The sequence below is a fragment of the Falco punctatus genome (assembly GCF_963210335.1).
Source record: "Falco punctatus genome assembly, chromosome: 11".
NCBI classification, from domain to species: Eukaryota; Metazoa; Chordata; class Aves; order Falconiformes; family Falconidae; genus Falco; species Falco punctatus.
The window spans coordinates 19591773-19610470 of record NC_137591.1 but is presented as its reverse complement, the minus strand read 5'-3'; the positions used below and the strand labels follow the sequence as shown (position 1 = coordinate 19610470).

The 18698-nt window shown below is 40.1% G+C and overlaps 1 protein-coding gene across 5 annotated transcripts in view; it reads left to right on the top strand.

Moving 5' to 3' along the window:
• BCAR3 (BCAR3 adaptor protein, NSP family member) overlaps nt 1-18698 on the top strand; it is a 114352-nt gene that overhangs the window by 38430 nt on the left and 57224 nt on the right. Inside the window, exon 4 of one of the 5 annotated variants that reach the window (XM_080407065.1) lies at nt 2619-2733. The exons of 1 other annotated variant lie outside the window; for it this stretch is intronic. In XM_080407065.1, the coding sequence (XP_080263191.1) occupies nt 2619-2733 (115 nt within the window). 3 more of the 5 variants (XM_080407066.1, XM_080407064.1, XM_080407068.1) reach the window with 3 other exon arrangements.

Sequence of the window (18698 nt, the reverse complement as noted above, 5' to 3'; positions counted from 1 at the left end):
TGATGTATGTTCCGGGGTACAATGGTGGAACAAAAACCCTGAAGGTTGATTGTTTGCTTTTGTCTTAGGAAAGGAGAAGATAAAAACCAATGTCTTTCGTAACTGTGTACTGAAACTCACAGAGAAATAGTCACTTACTGGTGAGCTAGATAAAATGAATGTTTTACTGGTTTTAATGCTGCTTGTGCTATATTAGTCTTGGCTGTCTCAGTGTAACAAATGGGCGTGTTCATCAGAGCAAGAACACATAAATAATATTTGTTCTGCAAAAGTTAACACATAAATTTAATTCTTAAAATTCAGAACTTGATAAAATAGCAACTTACGTGCTGTTATAGGAAGTTGTTTATGGGTAAATGAGTAGTGTGTGGCTTAAGAATATTCTCTAATGAGCAAATACCACATTACAGAAGGACCTTACCTCAGTCATCTTGAAGATACCTAGAAATTGATTCAGAAATTCTTAGGAAGCCCTTTTCCTACAGGTTTTTACTTGGTCAAAATTTTGTCTTTATTGTCAATTTTGTGTTTTCAGTTCTCACCATCCATGTATAGATTTATTGACACTTACGTACTATATCATCAATCAAATATTGCGTTGGCATGCTTTAATTCTGTCTTGCTGTATTCCTAATTCATCAAATAAATGCAAATAATACAACTGAATATTCTCACCAAGTCAAAATATCCTTGGTTTCACTTTTAAACAATTTTTTTACAATTTTATTTTGTCACTAATTCAAGCTTCATGAACTGGCACAAAAGTTTATTTGAAATCAGCTTCTGTGTCACATCTGTGCTGCTTGTATGCCGGAGTTCTTAATGAGTCCCATAGCAATCTCATAATGCAAACAAAATAAAATGTAAAGGATTTTAAATATAATTTGAATTTTTCACGGCTAGGAAAAGGACAGTATTTTCTACTTTCCCAAACAGACTCAGTAAGAACCACGTTGGAAGATGATATGTGATTCATACTGCCATTGTAACACAGAAAACAGTACTATAGAACCCTAGGACGACTGTTCTGACAGTCAACAAACAAACAAAAAAAAACCCACAGCAAAGATAGTTTGCAGCTTACTGAGCCTGAAAGCTGCTTGTAAAAAGATTTTGCTGAAGTGCAAAACTGAAAAATAGGCTTAGTGCATCATTGTGGATACAATGGACTTTTTTTTTTAATTTCAAGGCCATGAGTCAGAGTTTCAGTTCTGCATATCTGTAGATTTCAAGCATTATATAATTTCTTAGTTCCTCAGCCAAACTGAACGTTTTCCTGAAACAAAACTTCAATTTGAGAAAATGCTTGGCTTACCCTGACATTGCATTCTTACTGACCTGCTTAATACCAGGCATATACTTAAGAACCATGTTGAACCAAGCTTCTAAGTTCTTGAAAGTCTAAGTAATTGCCTTTGATGTCTTCTACTTTTAAAAATAATTACTAATAACTATTTACACTGGGTTTTTTATCTCTGCAGTAGAAGGTATGATTATATCCATTTTGATGAGGGAGGACAGTGATGCACAGTTTCTTGAATTAAATTGTTCTTTGCTAAGTAGTAAATTCATGGCAGTAGAAGACAGAGTTCTTGAGTTTCAGTCAACTGCTCTATTCAGTTCTTAAGCCAGACCAGAAAATGCTTCTGATCCTAAATGAAGAAAGAAAACTTAAGGGTAGGAGACTGTTCTCCCTGATAAATAAAAATTTCCACATGTCAATGTTGTCTGCTGCAAAATGCAGCAAGTTCTTCAAAGCTACTTAAAAAACCCCCAAAATGTGCCTATAAAAGCTCCCACTGTGTTACCCTGAGCACACACTGTTCAGTACTGGAGTTAACACCAGCCCTTTTTGTGCTCCTCCTTACCAGCTTTTTGCTGAAGTTTGAAGAGCAGGCATATTGCATTTATACTTCTTTGTGTGTAGTTTTTCTTGGAGGATGATTTTGGGGTTGGGGAGGGTGTTGGGGTTTTTTGAGAGAAGCAAAGGGAGTCTCACTCACTGTTGCCAAACCTGAAAAATCCTTTCTGCTGAAATGTAAATTCATCGTTAGTACCAATTTTTGCATTTGGGTAAACCTAGAAAGGGATATAGTAAGAGTAATAATTATCCATCTTGCTTCTTTCACGTCATTAGATACATATGAGGTTTCATTTGAGAAACATATGAGAAACATATGACATTTTCAGGCATGACTAAATTTCCCTAACAGCTTTTGAAAGAGGTATAGCTAGTCACATAAAAAACTGAGGCTTTCAGCACAGCCTAAACCAAAAAATGTCATGCTTGTGCAGTGGTTTTAGTTTGCAAAAAAGATTTTAAAATGACAACTTCAGAAACAGTAGCTCAGAGTAGAAATTCTGTGTCAATTGTCTTATTTACACAGCAAAACAATGTGATTGTTTAAAAGCAATGAATTAATGTTTTAAAAGAACAATTCTTCAGCCCTTCAATGACATAGGTTGTCACAACGAAGTGGCTTCATATAACACATAAACATACTTAAGTTTGCTGTTAGGTGCTTACACTATCAGACACAGTAAACCTGTCTGAAAGAAATTCAAATTCTCCTGGACTAATAGGTATAGTATGTTCCTTACTCTGGCGTTTGCTACAGGACTTACTCCATCTTACAGAAGCTGATCTTAGAAAAATGGGGATTGAAAATCAAGGCCACCGAACATGCATCATTTCCAATATCCTGCTGCTTCAGGAGGTAGAAAAAACGAGAGGTAAGATTTCCATGTTGTCGCCTAAAGACTGAGGGAATGAGTTAAGGCAGCCCAGGCTTTCCTGATTCTGCCTAGGATACTGCTCTGAATACAGATCACAGGGGTGCTTTACAAAGGCAGTGAGAATAGCTAAACATTAATCTTTTGGCAGGGTTTTAAAATAATATGAGCTGTACTGGTTTTAGAAGTTGTCATTTAGAAAAGGCTTCACTTTCACCTCCCATTGCGCTCTCAGTCTTCAGCTTAACAAGGTACAGTAATGGTAGCAGACTGTAATTGATGGAAGACTGTGTCACCATTGTCTTCCTCACTTGGAAAGATCGTATCAAAACCAAGCTAGCTTGTGTACGTGCTACCTCATCCCTACTGAGGAGAGAGGAAGAGTGTTTACACGGGCAGTCCTGACCCTCCTTTTCCATTTGGGTCTTTGCTATGAATTAAGACTTTATCGCTACATCTTTTGTTGCTTTTATGATGCTTTTATCAGTTCAGTATCAAAATTCAGCTCAAGTTCATAAGAGTTGGAACAAGCCCTGTAATTCATTCAGTTTGAGTGGAAGGGTATAGCGAGATGTTACTCAACTATGACTTACTGTACAGGATATTTTGAGAATAGTTAACAAGATAACAAGGTACGGGTATTACGCAGCCTGCCCAAGAATTCTAAAGATCACTGCCTAAGGCTTTTACGAATGTAACATGAAGCAGTGGTTTACTTGGCTAACATTCCTGCTTTTACCCTGCCTTGGTCAAGAAGATTTTGGAGCCTGTGTAGAAATAAAATGTAATGTAAAGTACATTAGCTACTTTAACTTTTCAGAAGAACCTAGAACTGGTTGTGTACAAGTAGATCCGTGTATTTTCTCAGTGTCTCCTGAGGAGTTCAAAATAGCTTTAACAATTACATAACTTCTACAGTTTATTGGTTTAACTTCTTAAAATTATAAATCTGACACTTTTATAACTGCTACTGTGAAGAGATTAGGGTATTGTTCAAGTTGATTATTATAGTGGAACTAGATGTATTTCAATTAGAACCTTTTTTCATTTGGCCTTGGGACTGCATTTTGTAACCTTTTCGGTACTGGAGTGAGGAATGTATTACAGTTCTCGGTGTAACATTTTTTCTAAGGAATGGACAGTTCTAATTCACATGGTGAATTGATACATAGGTATTTATGTAACATTTCAATCAACTCACTGGAACATTCCAAATTCTATTAATACAGCTACAACTTGTGATTGTCCAGCTTCAGATATGTTGGCCTAAATCTAATCTTGACACACTGCTGGTGATTTCAGTGAATTTGAATTTGAGTCCAACATTTTTGTCTCCAAACTGGAGTGTATATCCCTTTCCCCCCCTCTACTGAAAAAATATAGCCAAATTGATCTCCGAGTTGTTCTGTTTACACCAGAATATTTACATCCTGGATAGCTTTGCCTATTTACTGTATTAAAGAGTTCTGGGAAGGCTGCAAGACAATTCCATTCAGTCAGTCATACATGAGTGCAGACTGTTTGGTTTTCACAGTAGGGACCAATGGTTGTTATCTAGTACCCAGCCTATTATGAGATGGTTTTGTTTTGTGTCTGTCTTTGACAGAGTGCTGTGTCTAGAAGCGAAGTGCCTAATCAGTTCACACTGAAATGCTTGTTTTCCAGCACTAAACTGTACTGAAGTCAAACATTAGAAGAAACATTTTTAAAAAATCTTGCATTCTATTAAATAAATACTAATGTCCTACTAACATACTTACCAGTACGGAGCAAAGGCTATGTTATTGTTCGTTGTTATTTCGAGCTTTAAACAGCAGCAGCATTGTATTTGTTGCTGGTTCAACAGTTTCCAGTCAGTGCTTGATGTGCGAAGTGACTTTAATATGTAAGCACTTTCACAAGGTTAATTTTATAGGACTAAGCATTTCTTTGTACAGCAAAGTTAAGTTTTGGAAAAATTTGTCAAAATGTTTTCCGTTTTCTAAAATGTTATCTGGTTCTGAAACGACTTTAAATAGAACATGTCTCAGTATACTAAGATTTGGGTTCATCTTGTTGAACTCTAGCTACTCAGGCTGTGTTTCCACAGTAATTAATACCAGGATCCATGCATTGCCATAATGCCCAGAAACACATTTGACCTGGATCATGTGTGTGCACGTGATCACATACCTCTTGAATTAGGCAGAGTACACAAAGCAAGGTTTGCTACCTTCATGCTTTTACACCGTCTTTATGCCAGCCCATGGTAAGGAAGTGATTAGAATAAGTGGTTTGATGTGAACAGCGTTAGCTAATCAGTAGAATGATAACCATTCAAAATTGTTAAACCACTTCAGCAGAATTAATTTTATTTTGGACCAGTGCTTTGAATAATGGAGCTCTGATATTTTTCATCAGTATTAGAAAACTGGAAGGCTGCTGTGCCATTGACTCTTGACCTTAATTGAAGCTGGGGTTCCGAAATGCCAGTCTGTGCCCTCATCAGCTTTCCTTTAGCTGCTTTTCCCCATCTCTGTATCATTCCTGTTGTTGTCAGTAAAACTGTCCTGCAGCTGCATGCTGAACCTATTGGGAAATTTATCTGGCTGAAAACCAACTCTTTTTCCCTTCATGTTCATTCAGATCAAGTCCCCATGCCAGTTCACTGTTCAGCTGCGCAAACATTTGTACAAGTATGAATGGCCAAGGAAGATAGAGCAGAAGTGGGCCCTGACGCCTGGAACAGCGCCGCTGCCCGAAGTGAAACCACAGCTGAAGGAGCGCCTCCTAATAGGAGGCAAGTCACTCTGTGGTCCTAGGTATTAGAAAGGGACAGATGAATGCAGCAGATAATTCAGTCCAAACTTTCGATTTGAATTACCTTGCATTGGTGTCTATATTTTTTTGTTGATTGTAGAGATATTCCAGGGTAGCTGATTTCCTGGCAGATCACTCAGCAAGTGCTGACAGCTGGTGGAATGAATTTAGGCCTAAAAGCTACAATGGCAGTTGTCCTGGAACATGTCATCTCTTGGGTGCAGCCTTCCAAATTTCAAGCATTTGTTTCCTTTTCTCTAAATCCTGATGATCTCAAATATTTGCTTAGGGCTTATCACTATTATTTGATTTCCTTGCAAATCAAAACACACAAGTGGAAAAATGTTTCCAATTTCTGCAAACTTTCTTCCCAAGTGCAAAATTTTTACCAGTTCTGAACATACTTCCTACCACTGTTCCATGAACAGAAGACCACATGGCTGTGCACCGAGTCAAACTGACAGTTACTCAAGTCCAGGATCTCGCATCAGGTAGTGGCAAAGTAGATGTCAAATGAAACATGAAAGAGCACACCAACCCATAGTGGTGCTTTCCCAGGATATGTTCTCAGCCTCCAAGCATTTGATGTAACAAAAATGAAGTTTCAAAAATACATGAATGTGAAGAGCCATAAATACTTTTTCCATAGTCCTGTTGCCTGTATCTTGACTTACCTTTTGATGTGTGCTGCAGCACATTCTGGATCTTGGTGTCCTGCCATCTAGGCCAGTATCCATTCATGTATTCATAGCATGCTGTGCCTCCTGTGAGATGTACATTTTGTTTTCTGTTCCAGGGACATTGTGGAGTCAGAGGGTGGGGTCTGCAGCTTGCCTGGGCTTGTCCCAGTATGGAATCAGAGTGCATCTAAAAAGCAAAATGATGGGCTGTGCTTATAGGAGTGTTCTAAAGCGGCTATCTAGCACCTTTCTGTAGTCTTAGAAATGTTTGGTTGGCATTGTGAAGAAGCTGGGAAGTAATGTACCCTCTTGTAGAAGCAGCTGCTTCTGGTATGAGAGAAACTCGTGACAAATTAGGTGTTATCTGACTCCTGTATTACAGAAAAAGGTCTTCCTTCCCAGAGCATGAGGCATAGCATGCTGTCCTGTAACAGTCAGCAGCTCAAGACAGACATCCTGAAAGCTGTAGCTCGGTACTTAGAGCAGTACTCCAGGAAGGACGTGTCGTTTTCTCAGTATCCTCTAATACAACTGAGGCAGGGTTTGATGCTCTGTGGGTTTGGGACAGAGTGATATTTGATCGTGTTACAATATTGTGCTACAGTTTTAGGAGTGGGATTTTACTATGATTTCTTATGAGCTATAGTGGAAGAATAAATCTTGCTACAAATGCGTTGAGGAATCCCACCATGATACGACCAGCTCCTTCAGTGCAGTAGAAATGTTACGTATAGAGTGGGTAATGTAAATATATAAATGCAAATATATAATTTGATATAATAAAAAAATACCTTGGATATGGCCAGCCATGGAAGATATTTCTTGGTCCCTTTATAACCATGAATTTAAATATAGAATTGTTCTGGAAAGCTTTGTATCATTTGACTATTAAAATGTCTGTGTACATTTGTAAGTATTCATGATGCACCTTTCCACACATTGTTATGAGTGGAAAGGTAAATAGAAAGCTAAATGACAAGAAGTTTTACTTATGACGTGTTCTAAGAGCTAGAACTTTTTTTTTCTGGTACCTTCTTTTACTGAGCTGAATTCTGATTAGTAGTATTTTATGGCTTAATATGTTTTCATTAACATCTTAGAGTGTTTTCCTTTGATGGGCTAAAAGTTTAAAGAATCTTTCCTTTTTGTCTTGTATGGGTTTTCTTATACAGAGAGATTGCAGTTTTAATAGGATATATATTTAGATCTTTTATAATTTTACCTGTCATACAAAGAAAACTAGCCTTAATGGATTTAAATAAAATATATACATTGATACAGTTTATTGTGGGTGAACACAAAATAATATGCAAAATCTGAATTAGACTAAATGAAATTAATATTCCATAACTTCCTGCTTTTGGTGGGGAAAAGAGATTTTGCATTTAAATTCTTAAATAACTGTTTCTGCATCTGTAGTATTTTTTACCCTGCTGCAGTAGCGTAAAGTTAAATATGAAGTGCTTTCTTGCCATGTGGGTCATTCATTGTCATTCATTATATGGAAGACCCAAGATGTGTGCTATTAAGAAGGAAGATGAGCAAGCAGTACAGGTCATTGCTTGTGCTTGGAACAATATGAATAGAGACAAGGCCGCCTTCAAAGAAGGTGTAAAATAACTGAGGGACTCCCGCATGTGTTTTTTAGGTGGCCAAAATAATTAACATAAAGTCACGCCTGGTTTAGCCTTGTCAAACTCAAGTGTCTTGCCTTTGTCGCTCTCAGATAAAGCCTTTTTACTCGTTCTGGTTTTTTGGGGTTCTCTTTGAAACATTAGAAACAGAGTGCTCTGGACCAGCGGTATGTAGTGTCAACCTGGCAGATTCCAAACTAGTGCTAAAAGTAGCTTTGCCAATAGATGGAGAGAAGGCTGCTTTGAATGCTTTTGTGTGCGTGACAGAGGTGGTATTGCTGCCTGTGTGGTCTATTTTGCTCTCACTGTGAGATACAAGGACTGGTAGGTCTTTGTCATTTCTGTTTGAGGAGGACAGAAATGTAGATGCTGCTACAAATGTAACAATGTTGTAAATGTAAATGTAAACATACGCTTCTGACTGTGCCATTTAATTTGTTGAAAGTTCCAAATTTGTTTATTGCTGCTTTCTGGCCTTCTGTTTATCTTTGTCTGTACCTCAGTTATGCTCTAAATGAACATCCCCCCCAATATCTGTCACATGCAAAGAGGCTGTTAATTCTCTTGTATTTGAGACTTCTTACAGAAGCATGGAAAAATAGACACTTAAAAGGAAATCCTAGCTCCATAGTAACAGTTCTTCCACTGCTTAGAAGCAAAGAGAGGAAAATAGGCCCCCTGGTAGAATGGAACCCATAAAACCTTGTCCAGTTTCTTTCTGGTGTTGTATTCCAATTTACTGTCTGGAATGAACTAGTCAATAGAAGAAAACTGGTTTTAGTGCAGTTTTACCCATGTATTTCAAACAGGTCTGTCTGATCTATGTCAGCACAAGTTGCTTGACGTGATTTTCAATATCAAATTGAAGATGGGGGGAGGAACACAACAAGTTATTGTCACAGAATATGTGGAATAATTTATTTTAACTTTTTTTTTTGTAATTACTGATTGGTTTCTGTTAAACATCATACTCAGTTTTCTTGTACTATGTCTGAGAAGCGCTGCACTTAGAGTTTTTTTTGGTTCTAGCAGTGGCTAATACTAGCTGACTCAAAATACATGGAATTCTGTAGCACTGAGAACTTCTGATAGCTATAGTGACATTTTTTTTCAAATTCTTCCAGTTTCAGTTTCTTTCTGACTTAAGACAACAGTGAGCTGCAGATTAGAGTAGTTTAACAGTAACCACTTCCTATTGGAAAACACTGATTTGTCAGAACCATAGTTTTTAGCCAGTAATAAGTGAAAATCAGACATCTGGTATTATATGTACCTGGTTTGTACTCTTCCAGGTCTGCAAAAATTAAATGTGCTGTAGCCAGAAGCTCCAGCAAGCCAGAGCATGTTCATGCTCCAGTTTGTCACTGAATGATCTAAGGTTTATATAATTCCTCAAATTCTCCTGCTTTACTGCGGCATAATTTCCGGGGTGATCAGCTGCGGGACATTTGCACTTGCAAACTTTTTTGAGGCTAGGGATAGTGAGGTTTCTTGATTCTAACTTGTAACAGATAGTTCTTTGGGCATTTCTGAAAGACCTTGTGTCTCCCAGACCCAAGACAGACCAAGTAGCAAGACTGAACGTTGGTAGGAGGTTCCTTACAGAGGTCTGGGTAGCTGCTGACTAGACTTGTCCATTTCAGTTGGCAGCCAGGAGGGACCTTAGGAAGCACAATTGCTATAGCTTATAGTTTTCAGACTAAGTATTGTCAGGTTTCAATTACTGGAGCATTTTTTACTTTGTGTTGTCATTCTAATTTGACCTGATATGTCTTTGATTAATTTGAAAATTACCAGCAAAGAAATTTTATTTTCTAGCCAATAATTACGCTGATCATTATTTTTTCTATGTGGCATCTGTGGGAGTTGAGGGAATGCAGCATTTTGTTTGTGTCCTTTCTCTTCTAAGACAAGTCTACAGTAGAAATTTGCTTTGACTGTTGTTTATCAGGGTATCTACAAGAACTGCTGTGTGAGCAATCCGTGCATACCATGTCTTCATCTTGTGTACTTGCTTCTGCATTTTATCACTGCAGCTGCACAGCAGTGCTTTTAGAGTAGATGTTTTTTCTCCCAGTTATTTTAGGAAGACTGGATTTCTGATGGTTTAAGGTCAAACTGAAAAGTTCCAGTGAATTCTCTTGTTTTGTTCCATCACCTCTTTTGTTACCATAAGCCAGGCACATTTTGAAAATGGTCCCTGAAGAACTGGCAAATACCCAGCTCTTGGTGTGATTAAGGTACGCGACCTACAGCATCACAGGTCTTGGGACCTAGGACCCAGTTACGTTCCTCCTCACTCATCTGATTAGGCAGCTGCTTGTTGTCTTTGCACTAGGTGGAAGGATGCACCTGTACATACTCCCTTCCTTCAGAAAGCAGAAGTCAAAGGTGACTGTAGAAGGCCACAGCAGTGTGTGATGATGGCCAGTGATGGACGACCAGCACGCTGCTGGTTTCTCACCCTCCCCTAGGCTGATGTCACAAAGGACAGCACTTCACCACTAACATTTCTGTGGCGGGGCGATACGCAGACAGCGTGATGCCGTATAGATAAACAGATGGCTGAGAGGTGTGGCAGTTGAAGGTGGAATGCTGACAGGGAGGCTTGACAGAGGTGCTGTGTTTGCTTCAGGGCACAGGTGCTTACAAGACTTCATCCCGCATCTCAGTAAACCCATTTCCAAAGTAGATACAAAATATGAAAGCAACAAAAAATTTTGCAAGGAGGAAGCTAATCTAGCTCTAGTAACTCACAACTAATGTAGCTACTGTGGGCAGTCCTGCAAATTCTTCATTCTTGTAGCTTGCAGGCAAATTCTCTTTTAACAGCTTTGCATCAAGTGTGTACAAGGATGGGTTGTGCAGATTCTCATGTGTGAAGACAAAAACCAATTTTCAATTTCATATGAGGAGAGTATAAAACTCTTAGGAGAAGGATGTAACGACTCATGCAAGAGTAATCACAGTTTATGCAGGACTGCCCAGCTACCAGTCCCATTACTTAGCATGCAGTCACGTTACTAAGGAAATTACTACTCCTTTTCTGGTTCTTATTCATAAAACATGACAATGAAGTGTGACATGACTTCCTATGTAATTACAGTGCCTGAAATTTTCCCTGAGTTTTTAGAATCAGCCAATAGCGACTGTCTTAGGTGCTAACCGATCCGACGGGTTTTTTTATATGATTTTAGATGTCTTCTGCCTGATCTGTGGAATGTATGGTTTAGATAGAGTAGCAAGGTATTTTCCTTTATGCAATGAAGAAAAAAAATAGTATGCACTTCTGTAGCATCTTCCACTTGATAAGCTGATGAAGGACTGTACGGTCTTTCCTGTGAAAAGTATCTACCACTCTGATGTATGTTACAAAAATGTAAGTGTAGGTCATGGAGGAAGTAAGTGGGTCAGAATGCTAGAACTCGAAGTGTAATCCAAGTATCTCAATTCCTCTTTCTGTATTTTCACCATAATTCCATTTTTTCTTGCACAGGACATATAAGTGAGTCATTTTGGTGTCCAAGATGGAGTTAGTCTGCTGGGTTTTGGTTTCTTTCTCCTCCTCCCCTTGCTCATCCCCTCCCTTCCCCAGGTGTACTTTGAAGAAGGATTGTGCCTGAAATATCCTATGGGAAATTTCCATAGATTGTTGCTTGTGGCAGTGAAGATCTAGCATCTGTCACTCTGAAACATTTCAGGTACCTCTCTGTCCTCAATACTTAACGTGGTTTTGCGCAACTGGCAATGACAAAAGCAGAGTGCTATCAGCCACTGAAGATCTGCTGGCTTTCCTAGTTCATCAGTAGCTGAAATGTGATTGCATTTGGGGGAAAAAATTATGAAAGATTGGAGTGAGTTTTGTTGTGTGTTCAGGCTTCATTTTGTGTCAAATTAGTTTGAATTCAGATCTCAGCTTCAAGGTTGTTTTCAGTGTCCGTATGATGTTACAATTTTCTGTAATTTGGCAGGAGAAATTTATGTAAGTGTAGAAGTTTGTGTCCATCAGCATGCCACAAGTGGTGATTTATGTCTTAATGAATGAATCCTTTCTGAAATTGTTCTTTCACATTTACCTCAACTTTCCCAGTTTGGAAGTTGTTGTTATAAAAGGTACGTGGCGATAGCAGCAGTGGTAATGCTTTCCTGCTGCTCATGCCTGCAGGAACCAAAGTGGGATTGCTATGGGAAGAACAGCAGTCAGAAATGCCACCATGAGCTTCCTTGACCTCAGTATATTAGATAAATTTGATTTTTTAATCTTCTATCTCCTTCCCTTACTGCATGTTTGAGTGCTCTCTGCCTTTATTTTTTTTTTCTCTCTTCTTTTATGCTAAACTTCATCTTGAGGGTTTTTTTTATGCAAAGATTCTACTCCTATCTATGAAAACTCCAAGACACTTCTGAGAAGTTTCCCAATACCTACATCTGCAACATAGATGATGGCTAAGGAATCTTGACTTGATGAGCTAAATGCTTTTTAAGCTCTAGACTGCTCCAAGAGGAGGTCCAGTGCTCTTTCTGTCTTTAATTGCTTCATTTTAAAAAGGTGGGCTTTTTGCTGTAATGTATTTTAGATAGTTCAGATAGTAAAATTCCACGTTCTGGACAATGCCTAAAAATCTGAACTACAAAGAGGTAGATGTCCTAGTTCTACCCAGTGCCCAGAGATGTCACTATGGTTAGTCACCATGTGGAATTTTAATCCTGCTGTTGTTGCCATTGGATATAGCTTAACTTCTTTAGAGTGAGAATACCATAGTTTATTTTTGGTGGTTGGTTTGATAATACATAGAGGTCCTGGGAAATTAAAAATCTGCTCCTTAATGACATTTATCATTTAGATAGTTTAGGACGACAACTTCAGCAACATCACACTAGTCGGGCTCTGAAGCAGACATATAGGAAGAAGCATATTAAAGTGAGTTCTAGTTAAAATGGAGAAAGAGTGAGAGGATTGAACATTAGCGTGAAATGAAAAATAGGGCACAAAGAGGATCTCTGAAAACAGAACCACCGTGCAGCTACTAGGGGTAAAATATTTAATGTCAAAATCAATTACATGTTTGGTTAGGCAGAGAAGTATTTGTTGCTGGGAAGCTAATGCCAATGGGATAGCTGTGAAGAGGTTTGCAGAATGTTGGCACGAATTCTGGTAAGAGGGAAAGAACCGTGTTATCAAAATTGCTTTGCACAACTGGAATAACCGCGGCAAAACCAGAGAAATGTTGGCCAGGCAGCCTGAAAGACTGAGCCAACAGGAAAGAAACAAAGACAGTGTTGCAGAAGAATTTGATCTAGACGGTGCTTCAGAAGTCAACTGAGCGCGCCCTGGTTTCTGTGTAAGCAGAAGCCCTTCGGCTGCGGCGGTGGGACGGCTGAGGGGGGCCGAGGTAATTCCTTGGGGTGCGTGTTCTGCCTGTAATTACCCGATTGTTTTAGAGGGTGTACTTTGCAAGGGGCGTTAGCTAGCCATCTGTTCTGCCGACAGCTCTCGGCCCTCTACAGTTATTTGACCCTTTGTTTTAGAAAATGCGTTTTATCCCACCAACCTGTTGCACAGATAACTTCGGGCAAGGGAAGGAACCGTGTGCGTGAAGTGCGCGGCGCTGCCCGCGAACGGGGGGTTTGGGAAGCCTCGTTGTTGCTGCAATGCTGATTTGGCAGTCTCACATCCACGGGGAAGGGCGGCGAGGGGTCGCTGCCGGGAGCGGGCCTGCCCGGCGGGGTTCGGCGCGGCCGGCCCGCGGGGTGTGGCTGGCGGCCGTGGGGCGCGGCGCTGCGGGGCCGCCCCGAGCGCCCGCGGCGCTGCCGGAGCCGCCGCACGCAGCGCGGGGTGCGGGGCGGGGTGCGGGGCCGGCCGCGCCAGGTGAGTGGCGCCCGGCAGTCGCGCTCGTTCGGGAGTCACCGAGCCGGGTCGTGCCTTCCGCGGGGCGGGCGGGCGATAAGGCGCTCCTGGAAGGCTCCGGCTGAGTCACCCCTGGTTAGCCATCGCCAGCTGCTCTCCTGGAGGGCAGGCTGCTGCAGGCGTGCGCGCCCGCTCCTGCCGCGGCACGGCCGTACCCCGGGCTCCCCCGGGAACGCCCCAGTGCACCCATTGGAAGGGCTCCGGGCTGCTGGTGGTGCGGGGCCGGCCTCGGCCGCCCCATTCCCCCGCGCCCCCCGGCCCCGCGGAGCTCCGCCGCCCGGAGGGACCGGGACGCGACTCGCTGCCGGAGCTCGACCGGGACAAAACCTCCGGCTAATCCCCAGGAAGCCTGGAAAGCAGGAGCGGTGATCGGACCGGTAACTGCGGGGCAGGGAGCGCACGGCGGGCGGTGTGTGAGCGCCCCTGCGTGCCGCCGCCGGCCGGGGAGCGGAGCGGGACGGGCCCGGCTGCTGCTGCGGGGCGGCGGCGGCTCCCTGCTCGGGCTTTGTGGGAACGGATGCCCTGGAAATCTGTTAAATGCTCTTCGAGTATAAAACGCCGGTATACTCGAGATACTTCACTGAGCAGAAAGAAAGGAAGTGCTGTGTTTTTTTTTTTTTTTTTTCTCTTGTCAGTTAGAGGGTTGTATTTAAAAAGCACTTCTGTCTGTCCAGATTTGCAATTTCTGTAAATCACTTGATCGTTTAAAATAAGTGCATACTTACTGCTGAAAAGGTTTTTTTAAATAGTTCGTTTTCAGTTGGAGTGCGTTGTTTTGTGGTTTTTCTTTTTTTTTTTTCAGTAACATCGTGGGAACAGAGGAGCAGGCAAAATAATAAATTACTTCGTATACTAGGGGAGGAACAAAAGCTTGTATTAGCTGAAAACCGCTTAGATTTGACTGTAACTTTGGTGAAGTCCTTTATTTCTGCCAGCAGAATGGGGAGAGAGTGTTTATTTCAAGTCAAGGCTTCATTCCTTTCAGGATTACTGAGCTAACTGATTGGGCACTGAAGTTTCTGAGATAATTTCATAGTATAGGCCAGCCAAAGAGATCTCTGCTTATTATTGAATCCTTTTCAGTGATCACTTTTTCCTGGCATTTTTTATAGATACCAAGGCATTCTACATGTGAAAACTCACAAAGAGGGTTTTTTGGGGGTTATCTGTTTCTCTGATTTTGAAACAGAGAAATTTCAAAGATAATTATCCTGGCCTGTGTGTTTTCTGTTGCCTGAGAATAATAGTTAAAAATAACATTTAAAATAGATTTCCAGATTACAGTGCAAGGATGTATGGAGAGTTGAAATTGTATGACACACATTAAGGGGAACGAGAGCACGAACGTTGTGATAGCACTTCAGGTCCCTTTGGAAGCAGTGACCTGGCCATAGTCTTGTGGGTTTTTTTTGATGTTTGACAGACTCATGTTTTTTTCTGATAGTAGCTCAGAGCCTTTGAACTGTTGCGTGTGCTTTCTCAGTCTATTTCTCTGTATCATTACAGGCTGTAGGTTCTTGAACCTTAACAGTCTTTTCAAAGTCCTGTGACCTGTTTGCTCTAGCAGCTACTGCATCAATTTATCTTGTAAAAAAAAAAAAAAAAAAAAAAAAAAAAAAAAAAAAAAAAAAAAAAAAAAAAGCAGAGAACACGGGTTGCAGAAAGTGCGTCTAAGCCATTTTGGGAGCAAGAATCCTCTGGGTTTTTTTATGCTAATGAAGAAGCCTATGTTGCTTCTAGGGAAACAGTTAACATGAATTCTATCTTGAGTTTATAGTGGCTGTAGTTTTAACTGTATTTCTTCCTACGAAATGTTAACTTTAGTGGCTTTTCAGTCATGCTTTTTCTGTTTCCCTAACTTATTTTCTTACTACACAAAAAACAAATCTTGAGGAAATTGATCTGTTTTTTTGTCCTGAACTTGACTTTCATCACAATTAAGGCTGATTGCTTCAATTATTTGCCCTGGGCATCTGCATGGTGCATGTAAACGTGCCAAGTAATCTAGCAGGGAGAAGACAGTGTGTCTCCCACTCATGGTAATTTATTGTTACTGGTTTTGAGGGAGGGAGGGCAGGTGAGTGGGAGGAGGTTGTGAGAAGATTTGCTGTGTCAAAAGTAAGTAGGGTTTTCACAAAAGTTGACTCAGTCTTGGAAAGACCTGAGGACATAAGGCAGTTGTTCTTCAGTTGGCAGCATTAAAACCATGTTCAAGCCCTCTTCGCCTCGTAGCATATATAATGATAAAGACACGATAAGACTTGGAGTGAAGTATTGTACCATTGGCGATATATTAAGACCAGGTGTAAACTTCAGAGACTTTGATCTAACAGGGAGAATCACCAGACTGCAGATGAATAAGACTTTGAGAGAAGAGTGAATCTTTTAATGTCCAAAAGTGGTTTAGATATAACTCAAGAGTTTTGAGGTAGCTTGAGAGTCCGATTTGGAATTCTGAAATGGCTTTTCTGTTTCCTTTTATGAGGTTTCTATTAACATGAGCATATACAGCCTTGGACTGTCTGTTATGCTATTAGTGAATCTCTTGAGACTGAGCTGGAGATTTCCTTTTCCCTCCCCCTCCTCCAATGTATAGAAACAACAAAGTAGCAGCCACTGCCACTAGTTACCTTATATTGTGGTATGGAAGGGGCGCTTATTCTTGCAGCTGTACTGGCTTGAATGAACCATCAGAACACTCCTTCAGACTGTGTGAACATCAGAAGGTTTTCATAAGACAAACTGAGCCAGAAAGTTTGTATTTGTAAACCAAAGACAAGAGGGCATGAGTAGAAGGATATTTTGTATTTGTTTTGGGGAAGCAAAGGTTATTTTTTTCATTGTTCATATGGTTCTTTTTTGTTTAGAGCAATGACATGAAGAGATGACACCCTGTTAGATTAGAGCTTGGTACATGTTTGGTCTTGCCCGCCAGATACCTATTTTGCTCTACATCCAATCTCATACTGTTTTCCTAAATGCCACATTGATTTTAAAGACTTCCCTTGCCCTCATTCATAACAAAAAACTTGAATGTGTCAGAAGTTGCCTGGAAACCTTTCATGGCCTCCAGTTCTCTGAAGTCACAGTCTGACATCTGCCAATTCCATTCCCATATACCTTCCCAAAGTACAGACTGAAGAAAGAGAAATGCTACTCTATATACAAATCAAAACTCACCTAGCATTTTTAACATTTTATCAGCATGAGTCAATCTTGGTTCTATCTGGTTCGGGGAAACTTGTATGACTTCCAGAACACTCTGTTTTGTTAGATGCTGCATTTTGACAACTAGGAATAAGCACAATGAAATTTCAGTTCCTTTTGGGCTATCATTATAATTTCTACCATTTCCATTATTGATTGCATGATGGCAGATGTTCAAAGCACACTGTCTCTTAGGGAGTAAAATTTTCAGGTTTTCTATATCTAGTAAAGTAAAACATTCTTTGAATCATATGCTAAAGTATTTGAGACATTCCAGGGTCTTCAGCTGAAGAGGCTCCCTCCTTGCAGTGTTTACATGTGATATGAAAAAAATGTATGGATAGTTTGGCAGGACTTTTACTGTGCTAATTATTGTAGTTCTTGGTTTACATTTATGAAGAATACATAGTGCAGCAGCACATAGGCAAACAAGTAAATTTATGGATAGAAGTTAGCAGATCTGTTGGTTTGGGGTTCTGGTTTTTGGGTGGGGTTTTTTGGGGGTTTGTTTTTTTTTTTTGAGGGGTTTTGCAGGGAGGATTGAAATATTATCAAAGCTTCTGTACACACGTAATTGTGGCCAAGTGTCTTGCAAGTTCCTTAATGTAGGTGTTTCATAGTAACTTTGGAACTCTAACTTGATTCCTCAAAACTCAGGTGTGAATTTGAGGATTGGGTATGGAATTTGTAAACCATGGGATGTTACCGAAAGTGACTTAAAAGATGCAATGATTAGGACATAACTCAGGGTGTTTGGTTTTCTTTCTTAAGAAGGGCTTCTTAGGAGGGGAGGTTAAATGGGAAATGCTGTATTTCAGAGTATCGTATATTTGTTGAGAATTTTCAAACTGTTGGAGTGGAAACCTACTGGATTGCTATAACTTTCCTGTGATTTGGTTAGGAGAGGGAGTTCTCAGCTTTCTTTATGGATCCTCAAACATAAAGTGGTTGACCGTTTACTGTTATTGTAAGCTTATCGTGGACTCATCTGGTGTCAGCTATTCAACTGAAGCTTTCATTGGTTGTAGTGGTAACTGCCTGGCTTTGATACCCATTTGCATGAAATACCATGTGTTTCATTTCAGGGTGATAATCTTGCAGGAAAACCTAAGAAAAATCTCTTCTGGCTGGATAACCTGAATTTAAATAGTCAGAATTCAGAGGTTAGGAGGTGTTTTTTAGAAGCCAATAAGAAAGTTGAATTATTAAGTACAGAATCTCAGCAGACCCCAGGAGAATAACAACATGTTTGTGCAATATGAGCAAGCTAGCCTCCAGTTTTTCAGACTCTATAAATGGTGTTTGTTGCCTTCTTACAGTAAATACATAAAGATGTGTTTTCAAATGATTGTGTGAATCCTAAGAAGCTTTTCTTTCCCCTATTGTTTGAGGTACTCTCTAATAATAAATCTGAATTTACTGGAAACAAGCTCTATCAGTTTACTTTAGCTATAGGAGGTTGTAGCTTTGTGGTAAGCGTTTGCATTTTCGATCGTCCTATCTCTAGCCCAGGGGTTTTTTTTGTTGTTGGTTTTTTTTTTTTTTACTTTTTATTATTTTGAAAATAATTATGCAATATTTGTAATACTAGCCAGCAGAAACTGTGTCCTCAAATGACATGATAAATGGAGAGGTGATTTAGTGTTTCACATCAAGGGCCCATATGATAATTTATGGGAGATTTTTTGTGAGTGTGTTTTCTTTAGGGTTTTGAATTCTGTTTGGATCTGTCTAACT